General features: G+C 47.3%; 1 protein-coding gene across 2 annotated transcripts in view; it reads right to left on the bottom strand.

Annotated features, from left to right (window-relative positions):
- The window catches only part of rap1gds1 (RAP1, GTP-GDP dissociation stimulator 1), a 33,325-nt gene extending 22,724 nt beyond the window's left edge, over positions 1-10,601 (bottom strand). For both annotated transcript variants that reach the window (XM_023820943.1, XM_023820944.1), the window contains exons 1-3: positions 10,156-10,601; positions 4,389-4,502; positions 2,017-2,139 (exon numbers count right to left, since the gene is read on the bottom strand). In XM_023820943.1, coding sequence (XP_023676711.1) covers positions 2,017-2,139; positions 4,389-4,502; positions 10,156-10,159 — 241 coding nt within the window. In that variant the 5' untranslated portion in view covers positions 10,160-10,601. The remainder of the gene's footprint in view (positions 1-2,016; positions 2,140-4,388; positions 4,503-10,155) is intronic.
- Between the last annotated feature and the right edge of the window lie 2,443 nt (positions 10,602-13,044).

Genomic DNA, 13,044 nt, shown 5'->3' with positions numbered 1-13,044 from the left:
CCACACCAGAAGCAGCAAGAACAGCAGAAATCAGGGAAAAAAAAGAAAAAAAAACATCTCTATGCATCTGTAGGAGGCGCTAATGTGCCATCAGCATCTCTCATAAGGGAACCTGCAACGCAGCTTTGCTCAGTGGGAGTGCAAATGAGTGAAGGTCAGCGGTGTGTGACTCAGCAGATTAGGATCTCCGCCCAAGACTGGAAGGTCGCCGGTTCAAATCCCATGGTCACCAGAGAGACTTCATTGTTGGGCCTTTAACACCAACTGCTCCAGGGACTGGCTGGTCCATCGCTTTCCTGTCCCCATCAGCCCTCCATCCAGGTCCCCTGTTTAGTATGCTGCCCTCCATGAGTCTCATGAACCTCTGTGTGTGGTCTGTAGTGCCCCTTCCGAAGGGGACAAACACTGACCAAGAGGCACCAAGGCGTACTTGAAGGTGCCTTGAATGACACGGCCAGCCTGCCTTTGCTAGATGACGTCCTCCTCATGCTGCCTGACACACACACATTACGCTGCCTGGCAGCTGTGTCCAATTTATTGACGCTACAGCTGTCCAGTCACCAGCCTTAATCACCCACCTTCACGCTTCTAAGACAATCGCATCAAACATCTGTAAATATCCCTGGCTCACCAAAACGACGCTCGATGCTTAGAGGCTGAGCTTTTCGTGTCTGTCTGCCAGCTTTCAGGTATCAGAACGTCCCGGCCCACTTTCAGCCTGGTTAATGTCGCCACACGCCGGGCAAAAGCCATCGATGCGGCCAGCTCTGGGCATCGAAACGGCACTGATCCCGGCTCAACCCGACCAGGCAGGACGCCAGCGGGAGACCGGATCAGGAGACCATGTATGTGTGGCGGAACGGCGAGTTAGCACAGACAGACGAGCCCCAGCTGTGTTCAGATGAGCTAAAAGACCACACTGGCCACAGTGCATGAAGAACTGCTTTAATGTTCAGCTGCTATCTGCCACAATCACTGCAAAATCCAGACCACAGAGTCTCCCCTTCATCCCCTGTGCACAATGTAGAAATTATATAAAAAATTATAATTCTTATTACCACCAGTACTGACTGATGGATGCCTTTACTGAACAAAGTAAATCACATAAATTACTATTTTTTACCCAATCTTACAGCCAGATATTTTACTGACGAGAAAGAAACTGATTGTGACTACAGGTCAATATACGTTGCTTCATTCTCACATGTCATTTACGTAGCAGACACTTTTATCTAAAGTGACACATATTTTAGGGAAAGCAGAATCAGCTGCTCCCTGGAGCAACTGGGGGTTAAGGGCCTTGCTCAGAGCCTAATGGTCACATCACTCAGCCAAACCTGGGATTTGAACCAATGACCTTCCTATACTTAAAATAAATAAATAAATAACGTGGGGATTCAGAGTTTAATTTCCTCGCCTTCTACACAGAGACGATTATTAAGTCACAAATATAACATTCCTATAGGTTTTGCTATCTTGTCAGGTAAACAACAGGGTGTCTCGCCTACACCTGAAGCCGCCTGTAGGGGGCACCGTCGTCATGACAGTACATGACACCTTAGGCAGATGCATGCTCTGATCTCCAGCACGGGCTGACAGGCGATGGCGCAGCTTCGACACATTTCTTCATGCGCTACAGACAGAGGGAGCAAGTCTGCCACGATCAGTGAGTGGTGGGCAGTATAGCTCTCATGCTGTACCGTCTGTGCGCAAAGCCCCTTCCCATCTGGCGTCAGAAAATCTCGAGGGGGCCACATCAACTCTCCACCAAAATGGCAGAAGTGAAGAGAGTAAAAAAAAAAAAAGAGTGAAATGCAGACGGGCAACGGATCTCGAGATAAGCCTGTGTTGGCATGTGACATGAGGAGGGCTCTCATCCACTGTCAAACCTCTCACTGTATGGTGACACAAAAAGGCCCATTCTGCACCAGAAAGCACTATATCCACAAACTCAAGACACAGACATAGCAAGCAGCACTGCCACAGCGACTGCCGAGGTCACTCCGGGAAACCTACCGTTTTTCGCCACCTCGGCTATGACGTTGGCGACTTTCGGGGCACAGGGACATGTGGGTTCCAGCAGGGGGGGCAATAGAGGGAGCACCCCCATCTCCTGTATCTTCTCGCTGGTCTCCACACCTGCGGAGTGGGGTGGGGGTATATAAGAGTGTGTGTACCACGCCACATCCAGGATGTATTTGCTCATGCACCCATGTAGGGCAAGGAGAGGAAGGAAATGAGTTAAACATAACTGGAAGCTCACAAACGTAAACAAACAAACCCAAATTTCTCCAACCACAGAACCCCCATATCAAAAAACTAAAACAGATTCACAGCTACATACACAGGAATGGCCTGTTAGCCACACACACACACGCGCGCGCACACGCACACACACACACACACACACACAAACACACACACAGACGCACGCATCAATCTGCAAAATCCAGCTCAGAGATCCCGGACTCGGTGAGTAAAGCCGTTCGCTCTTCGCGATAATGCCGATCTTCCAGCCTATTTTCTTTCCCATCCATCCTCAGTGCTGACACTGGGATCCAGAGGGAATCCTCACGTTCCGCTGGGAGAGGATTTATCGGCGTGCGTACGATCAGCCATTGGGGACGCCCATCAGCCCGCAAAAAGCCCACCGCTATCTGCCCATCCCAATCTCGGCCCAGAGGCAACTCAGTATCACGCGCCATGCTCTAAGCGGGTGCTTTCGTTCGTTAACATATTTTACAGCTGTAAATGTTACCATCTATACGACTATTTCTACATTTAAATAGCTAGCTAATTCACTGAAAAAAACCTTAGCACCTTTATAAACGGTGCCAGCAACACAGAACCTCGAAGGACCAGGAAGCATAACATCTCAGCCAGCGGCCTGACGCCCTGACGATGATGTCACCCCACCTCCAACGAGGCGGGGGGATGGCAGCACAGGCGGGAACGCAGTCGGCGGCCCCGCGCCGTTTGGCCGGGAACCGACCTCATGTACCACTCTGCCTGCCAGAGCCGCCAGGACCATCCCGGAGCAGTCCTCCAGGGGCCCAGCAGGACCTGGCCCGTCCTTCTGCCGCTCGGGAAAAGGGATGGCGGGGGAGGGCCTCTCCTCACTCTAAGCGGGCGTCATAGCCGTTTGTGAGCTCGGCGTACGCAGACCCGTGTTCCTGCTTAGTTCTGGACACGGACCGAGATTCCAGACAAATCAGGGGCTATTACAGTCACCCCAGCGGTACCATCTGCACTAACACCCATTCTCAGAACTCTTCAAGGTACAGATACATGGAACCCCACCCCCCGCGCCCCCACAAAGCACACTCTTCTGGCCTGGCACAAATATTATTTCACTGACGCAGGTTCCCAAAACAGATTACACAACCCATCATCGTTTTCAGTTGTATTTTAGTAAACACATTTTTAATCAAACTGCTCCATGTGTAGGTGCTGTGTTGCCCTCTAAACAGAAAAGCTAAAGAGACCACTGCTGTACGTGGCAGGAGCCAATAACAGGCTGCAATGAAGCAAAGCTGCTGTAGATTTAACCAATAGCTAACGATCTTACAGGAAGAGCAGTTCATGATTAATATGATATTAATATTTGGCTAGAGTGAGTGATATTTTCCTTTTTCCAGCATTGTTGGGGGGGGGGGTTGTATCTGGAGAGGCGGTGGCCTCTGGTGACCTGTTTGAATGAGAATTTACAAGGATTGGCACCAAATTAATTCAAGAAGTTGTTGACGTAAAACTCAATTCTACTGCAGCCACTAATCTAAACCGGACAAGCTAATTTCCTAATGGTACTGCATTAAATAAATAAGAGGAGTTAAGCTGTATATCACGTAGAAACGTGGGAGTATTATGGGCTAAATGTCACCTAGCGATATTTCCATACTAAAGCACAGTTAATCCCAATGAAGCTCTTCAGACTAAACAAACAGTAAATGCAGCACTACCATAGTGAATACTGGGGCGGGGCTCTGTAATCACCATTATCTAATCACTAATCACCGTTATTTATGATGATACTGTATTTACAGTTTACATACTGTGGCTTGTCACCCTGACTTCACTATTGATTACATTGAGCCGTACAGTTTTTCTTCCCGTACAGTTCCGTGTAATTTCCGACGGGGGGGTGTTTTATTACCATAAATGGCTCCCTATCTAACACTAAGCAGCCAAGAAATACTTCACTAATGAATGCTTAGCATTTTAAAACATTATGCAAAGGAAGAAGCAGGGAGGAACTGCACAGAGAAAGCCTTGGTATTGCACGCCTCCCACATGAGTGGTGCACAGAAGCTGAGCAGACGGAATCTTCCGGACTCCCGCGGGTGGGGGTCGCGACACAGCCCCGGTGCAGAGCCAGGGGTCGCACTTACTGTTGTGAGCCAGGGCTTTCAGCAGGCAGTCCAGGCAGCCTTCCACGCTCTCGCCGGCGCCACTGGACGAAGATGCCAGCTTCAGCTGCTTGAGGGCTTCGCACAGGTTGTCCGCTGCGGAGGCACAATGAGGAGACTGATAAGTAGAGGGGTCAGAGGTCAGAGGCAAAGGGATGTAAACACAGAGAAGAGGCTGAACAGCTACATGATGAATGACAGTGGGTGTAGAAACATAAACGGAACTATATAGCCCTGCAAGTCGTACAGACGCACAGTGAAATTCACAGAATTTCGATGATTCAAGTGGCTCTCAAGGAGTATGTTACCTGGGTAAAAACCAGGGGTTTGTATCACAAAGCAGGACTTCTAGCTTAACTGGATTTAAGATCCCCCAATTTAAATGGACTTTTTCTTTATTCCCTTACATCTCACCCAGACTACCTTAAATCCGACGAGTTATCCAGCTAAGCAAGAAATCCTGCTTTGGCATACAGGCCCCGGTAATATCAAAACTAGTACAAAGTATACTCACTCATTATATTTTACTCTGAGGCATACACTTAAAAAATGACATAACAAATTAGAAAACTAACTGCAGTGAATCATTTCTACAGGTCATAAGTAACTATACCTGTGGGGGTGGGGACTAATTAATTTCTGGAAACTTAACTTGTTTGGGAAAAACACTGAAGTATCACTGGGAATAATACTGTTAAAAATAGAGGGACTACCGAGCAAACAGCAATTAACACCCGGCCAACGCTCCCTTGACCCTGGGGCCGTCGGGCCCCGTGGCGACGGCAGCCAGTGGTCAGAGCAAACCCGAGGACACGGCAAGGCGCCCCAGCACCAGGACAGCCGGGCCGGCTCAGCTAAAAGCTCTGATCTCCGGCAGAACGCATTAAAGAAAGCGTGGAGCGGGGAGACAAGACCGGCTCCTTCAACAGCGGCGTGCAAATAACACGGCCAGGGTGAAGTGAGCAGCAGGAAGGAGATCGAAACGAGTCCTGCAGACTCTTCAAGTAATAAATCCCGCCCACAGGATGATAGCCTTGCCATAGACACCCAACCCCTCTGCGGTCACATCACCCCTCGGTGGCTGCAGGGCTGGGCCTCCGCCGCCACCCCATGAACCCCGGGAGCGTAACCAAGCGAGCGGCACCGTCGCTGTCTGGCCACGTCTGCTGCCAGACGGAAGGAACGGCCACCGGCAGCAAACAGCCAAGCATATTTCCATCATCCATCCATCTATTAGCAGGGAGGCAGGTTCGTTTGTTCAGAGAGGCACAGAGGATTCCGGAAAGAGCTGGATATCCACGTCACGTCTGGGGTAATCAGGAGACATACTGCCACCTGGATGGCGTGTCCTCGGACTGGGGAAAGGAAACAGGACCTGGAGGAACCCGACCGGAAGATGGGGACAGCGAGCCTGAGAAGAGTCGGAACTGGATTCACTGACACACACCATGGAAACAGGGGACATAAAAGCAGCATGCAGCTACTGTAATGTATCTAATAGCAGATATCTTAAAAACTACAATTATCCCGAGACAGGGGGTGGGAGGGACGATCACTGTCACCCGTTTGATTAGAGCGTGTAGGCCACATTCTGTCCCCCATGTGCTCTGCTTCATTCGTTTACGATTCTGGCGTCCATATCATTCGGCGCAAAAAGCAGAGGAGTGAGCAACATGAGCAGCTATACAGCATTTACGTTATGCTGGCATATTTCAGGAAATGGGCCTGTGAGTAGCAGGCTGCTGTTACACCGCATTTTGGGCTGCAACTCAGCTTATATCCCAGGAGGGGGGGGGGGGTCTAGTCACTCACCCCAAAGCAGGCTGTCTCATTCCACGGGGCTGCTGGCTGAGGCTGCATGGGGGCCCCGTGTGACGCAGAGCAGCTGCCTGCGGCTGACTAACCATTTAGTCACCTGACCCAGAAGGTTACCCCATTACACACAAACCATCGCAGCAAAAAAAAAAAAAAAAAAAAAAAATTTTAAATCCCAGTTCCCCCAATAAGCTGGTGCATGTCTGACAGAGCAACCGTGAATAGGAGTGTGATCCCCGGATCAGAACAATTGCCTGGGGCGGGGGGCTATGCTTGTGAATAAAGAGACAATTATCTTTAAAGGCTACCCCATGCCTCAGCCTGCTTAAAAGACACCACCCACCAACTCCCCGGTAGTCAGAGTAGGGGAATGAGAGACGAGTAATATGCTATACTTGTATTACACAAGGCATTGCTCTGACACACTGTATATGGAACCAGCCCAACAGAACTTTCTAGAACAGAGAAAGGACTGCTTCATTTCACGCATGCAGTCACCCCCCTCCCACCAACCCCAATTTAAGCCTAAAACAGACTATAAATGTAACATTGCACGCAGTCATCATATGACCCATTTACCAAATAAGATCTTTCTAATTATCAGCCCTGTTGAAATATATATATATATATATATATATATATACCACCAGTTAAGGCTAATGACCAGATTGGGTGAGGGTCTGGTGGGCCGTAAGCCTCGGCCAATCCCGTCGGGCTGTGTGAGGTCACGAGACACAGGATTGGGTCAGTGAGGCTCGACACGTAGAGGTGGCGGCCGCAGAGCGGGCGTGCAGGGCAGGACCAAGACCACCGTAAAAGAAGGCCGTGGGGTGAGCACACCCAGCCGCTCCTTACAAGGTGTCGGCAAAGCCAGGCAGAGCCCGGCGCCTGTCTGTTTGTTTTAACCCCCCCCACACCCCCGACCCCACGAGACCCAGCGAGTTTTCTCCAAACAAAAGAATGCCGTTTGGCGCGAGCGCACACCCACGGGCGGCTCATCCCAAAGGCGACAGCTGGTACCTCTGGCCTGCAGTGCCGTTCTGCTCCATGCTACCCAGGGGTTCGGTGCGGCCCGGTGACGGTATGCAATGAATCACGGCAGACACCGAGGCGCGTGTGTCTGTGTGTGAGAGACAAAAGCTGCCGAATCTGCAAACACATCATTCCTTAAAAGTACATCAACGCATGACCCAGACACACAGGGCCACCAAACGAACCCTATCATCGATGAGTGCCCAGCTGTCCCCGACATATGACAGCCAGCGGATTGACCGCTTGTTCTCCGGTTTCCCACTACTTCTCCGGTAATCACGGCTTCTACAGTACGTGACCTTTGACCCTGCCCAGCGAGTTCTCTCGCCGTGGCGGGTGGCAAGGGCGTCACGCACATACAAACACGCAAGCTGCAGATTCCACGTGTGAACATGTGTGAAGAAACACAAGTACCTATATCCAGAGATGCTCATTGAGCATGAAGAGGAGCCGCAGAACATACAGGAGAGCACACAGATTGCAGAAGAGCAAGACCCTGTATGAAGGCTGTTCAGGACTGTACAGAAAAGGCCCTGAAATATTCATGTTCGCCACAGCACGCAGTCCAGCCCCGGCGAGCCACGGCAGCTGACATCTGAAGCTCGCGGCAGGAAAGGGGGGGAGGGGGGGGAGCTGCCATGAAACCTGCTATCGTCCTGAAAAAGCTCCCAGACCCTGAGCTGCTCATGAACACATGGTGAAATGAAGCTGACCTGAAGATGGAACAGGCACAAACCTTCAACCAGGAGAAGCTTTTTAAATACCAACCAACATCATCATTTCTTCACGGAGGTCAACCTCAGGGAAACGCCAAGTGTGATCTGATGCCTTAATCACAGCTCCACCTGCTGTCTCACACAGTGCAACTTGAAATATTCCCCTATCTACCCATTCCAGCACAGACAGTGAGGCCTTGAGGGAGGGAATGAATCCCCTGGGGGTGGGTGACAACTCATCTCATCCAGTCAGTACAGGCCTTACTCTCAGGAGACAAAACTATAACTATATCATTTATATTACAGCTTGACATATATACCAGTAAGTGAATCTGACGACTTCACCATCCGATCAGGCCTAATGGCTAAAAAATACAGCGCCACCCAAAGCCAACTTCATCTCCCATTCATTCCGCCCACCAGTGGATGGAATCAAGAGTCAAGCTAGGGGGTGGGTGGGGGGTCTGGGAATTTAGACCAAAATGATGACAAAGCAGAGGACAGAGCTGTCTGGAACTTCAGCATGCTAAAAAAACTGCCCACGTTTTGGAAGATCACACTAGTGATACAGCAAAAATCAGAAATTTACAAGACGCCCATTCAAAATGAGTCATTATTTAACAGAACCCGCATTCCTGTAATCTGCAGATAATTACTAGGTCTAAATGAAATACATCCATGGACATATGCAGGGTGGTGGTCTCCTTGTGCGCTTCCGTTCATTCAGACAGAGAAATTACCCATGCCTTAGGGTTACTGTAAGCCATGCTTCCAAAGCCCTGTGAAATTCAAGCTTAAAATGGCTTTATTCTGTCACAGACACAAGCCAGCTCTCAGAGAGGTGCCACCGTTCAGGCAGGGAAACTAAAGCAAGAGCCAACTCATCCTTAGGCGGAGGTCCTTTAAACGAGCGTCTGTAGATGACAACGAGGCGAGAGCCCGAAGGCACATCCCAAGCTCTGACACAGACAGTAACAAACGATGCAAGACCATCCCGGACATTCTTTGAATGCTATGGGGTCTTAGAGGATTTTATAGGGGCTGATGACTGAGCCCACTGCTGTCTGGTCACCCAATGTCACTCATTACTTCAGTTATGGCGGCCCTATTTTAAAAGACTGTTGTCGACGCAACTGAGAAGACAGTCTTGGACTGTATGCGTGTGTGTTTGCATGTATACAGAGTGTGTGACTTGTCTGACCTCCTTTCTGGAAATGCCCTGCCTTTCTTCAACTGCCTGGTGGCCACCATGTGTGACATTATCTTGCTTTGGGAAGCCTTCTACAGTTGACACAAGACTGGGGAGTTCACCTCCTAGTCACCAAGCATGTGCCAATGCCAGTCAAACGGCTCCAGTGAGCACCATACTCTGACACCACCTAGCAAAATCATACCACTCTGGCTAAAAAAAAAATAAAAACTAAGGCATTTTTAAAAACATCAAACAATGCATTAGTCATTCAGGATGAATACACCAACTATTTACATCTTCGGCATGTTAAAAAAGATCAGTACTATCACCACTTTGCAAATAAATATATTATAATTCATCCCATTATCTACCTATAAGATCATGATGTTATATGAAGTTAACTGGTCAATTAATTACGGCTGATGTCAGTTCAAGGGCTGCATTTAACCGTTGGCATAAGTCTCTGCTTTCAGGGAGGGGTTGGGAAAAATGATTACACGTGGATTGCATAAGAGCCGTATGAGACAGCACAGGGCGCCTCCTTCATGGGGGACAGGTTAATGTTATCATCAAAGACTTTTAAAAATCGCGTCGACATTCAGCTTCTTAGTGGACACTCGCAGCTAGAAGGGCGACAGGTCTGTAAAATATGAAACCCTACACAAATACACGCCTGGCGTCTATCTTTCAGGAAATACAGTCAATTACAATAAATGCAAGTCCGGTGTTTTTTTCAGCGGCAGCGATCGTGCAAACGCTTCAGTAACACCAGTCTGGTTACATAATAGGATGCTGCGAGCAAGAAAACACGAATAGATACTGTGGCACCCCACCTACTCGGGGGGAGCTCGCTACCTCCATCATCTAAGCTTGTTTAGCTAGGGAATGGTGCTGAAGGACCGGCTGGCAGGGCGAAATCTAGTTTGTGACAAACACTGATAGTAACTCGCCACCAGCTGAATAAATGCCTTATGACAGTACGACTGCTACTCACCCATTTAGGCTGAGGAAGTGCGTGACAGTGTTAAAAGTCTTATTCGGATGCACCAGGTTAAAGAAGACGGCTGGCTTTTTTTTTTGGTTTTGCTTCGTCCTTTTCTTGATTCTTGCCCTAATAAATCTTGTTTTTTTTTACTCGGCCGTCAAATATCCGGGCAAGGCCCACCTTAACCCGCACCACACTGGACCGGCAATATTAGCGAGCTCGATAAAGGCGGCACCGCAGCACTTCCACTGCTTTGAGCGACGGTTGCGCCTGCTGGCTCTCGCGGCGTCCCGCGCGCACACCTGAGCAAGCCGCTGCGTTAACGGACACCGGTTACGTAATAAAACGGTACCGAGAGAGTCTCATAAACACCGAAGTTACATCAATCCCACAAATAATTCACTTCCTTCCACTACAGCCCGGTTGCTGCACTGACTCCTCACGAAACGAAGGCCCTCCTTCTCCTGACCACTGATTGGTTGGTAGCCCGCAAGGAAGAGTCGGACTTCGCTGCTGATTGGATGAATTAGACGTCGTATAACGAGAGCCACGCCCCAACTCTGAACCTCGCCCCCGACTCTGGCCCTTCAGGGGCTGCACACCATCATCAGTGAAGTCAGGTCGCCTTGCCTGTAAAATGCCGCTTGATACAGTAGCTTTTGATTTTGATTCGGCGTGTTTTATTTTTGACTTGTTCCTGCCATTATCGACCTAAAAAAAATCATACCATTTTAAACACTGGAAACGCATACGTGGAAAATCACCACTGGAAAAAAGAATAGTACACACACACATGTGACACCATGGACCAGTTTCAGTTTAAGAATAGGTGTAAATCAATAGAAGTGGCTTTATAGAAAATGCTGTTAATCTACATAAACTGGAAAATGGACCGCTTTGTTGTTACACTGTGGGTATAAGTACATTTACGCTAATTAGGTAGGCTACCACAATAATATTTGTGATAATACGGAAGGTAAATTTAAACTCATTGCCATGGTGTAAAAAGTACATGACTAATGGTAGGTGTCTTCACATCATCGTAGACTGTTAATCACAAATTGCTTTGATCCAATTGCAAGCAATAATGACGTTATTCGTCAAATCTCATAGACGCTATTGATTTTTTTGAAAATATTTTCTAAGAATGAAATTGAAGGTGAAGCCTGCCATCTACTGGAGGGTCAGAAACAAAGTTTTCCAGTTTATTATTCTAATATAATAATATAATTGGTGGTAATATTTTCTTATTGCGTTATACATTATATATTTTCCGTTAATGCATAATCTATATTAAATAGAACCTATTCTAGATACAGAAAAGGGAAAGCTCACAAATATTTACCTATAAAAGTAGGGCGAGGTGTTTCTTAAAGGAAGAGAAATCGCAAATAGTATAGCGTGAGTATATGGTGAGAGCACATTTATAGTCTTACGAATGCAGTGCTGGGTGAACCGTAAATAAGAGGTGCCTCTACGTGCATGAATTCGGCATTACATCAGTGCTTCGCCATAAACGCTGTCTTTTTTAATCCTTTACCCAGTTTTGTGTTTTGGAATTTTCATGTTGTCCTTATGCCATTTAAGCTTCCTCTCGCTACTCTACTTTCCCTCCGAAGTCCTCGTTTTACGCCCTCCCCGAAGTATGAATGTTTCAATCAATGACTACTTGATTCCCCTGCATCACTATTGGCTACAATTTTTGACCAGGGCATTTGATAATTTGTGATAAACTTAATTTTAGTCACTTTGAAACAACTATGTTAGGATAAAGAGTGACCACTACCTTTCCTAGTTCCATGTTTTTCAATTGACGGTGGTTGATTTTGTTACATGTCTAACACTAGGTCATTAACTGGAACAATTTATTTTTGATCCATCCATCAGCTTCCAGTCATTTATCCAGGTAAGGGTCCTGGGGTGACCTTCAGCCTGTCCTGCTCAGCGTACAGCACCAAACAGTGGTCTACCCTGAACAGGATGCTAATCACACAGCACATGCATGCATAACCTCATATATTCCCTGCAGTTTAGAGAATTAGATAAGCTATAAGTTAACTACGGATCTTTGGTTCTGTTTGAGAAACCCAGAGGAAGTACAATTCTCCACCCACACAATGCAAAGGTGGGATTAAATCCACGACCTGAAGGCGTGTGCCACTCTGCCACCAGATTGACACCATCTGCTAATAAATATGTGCAGCTGTTGTCCCACTTAAAAAGTGTGCAGGCAGGGAAGGACTGTTCTTACCTAAATAATCTGTCTTTATAATGATAATGATTGCTTTCCTTGTGCCTGGCTAGGCAATGTGAGCTTGTACTAAATAATCAATTGGAAGATAGAGGGATGAATGGATGGATGGATGATATTTAAAAAATCCTAAAGTTCAACTAAGTGTAAAAAGTCCTTGTTGTCCATGTTTATCAAAATCAGAACATTCTTCACTACATTTCACTTAAAATGTGTGATGGTATTTTGCTACTTGATATGCATCTGGAATTTGTTGATTTTACTCTATTTTGGCTTAATAGAGAAATCAAAGTTTTCCCAAACAAATACATCTGACGCAGCGAGAGGTCCTAAAAACGATGCACCTCACTTAGGAACAGAATTATAGCTTAGATGAAAGCATTTCTGGCACTTAAAATATTTTTTAGGCAACACAAAGACCAATTAAATGTTTCTGAAAAAAGATCTGCATCTATTAGCCTATGCTTACATTTTCTTTTCGCTAAGATCAGAAAAGTATTTTCGAGTTCTTTGTGTGTTATATCAGTTATATGAGTTTAAAGTGCAGGTTTGCTTTATCTGCAATTTTTAAGACTGAAAACGATTCCTAAGCAGTACAATAGATGGCACCGTTTAGTAGGTAAAGAAAGACATTCTTTTTCTGGACG

The sequence above is a fragment of the Paramormyrops kingsleyae genome, chromosome 12, assembly GCF_048594095.1.
Source record: "Paramormyrops kingsleyae isolate MSU_618 chromosome 12, PKINGS_0.4, whole genome shotgun sequence".
NCBI classification, from domain to species: domain Eukaryota; kingdom Metazoa; phylum Chordata; class Actinopteri; order Osteoglossiformes; family Mormyridae; genus Paramormyrops; species Paramormyrops kingsleyae.
This window is presented reverse-complemented; position numbering and strand designations above follow the sequence as displayed.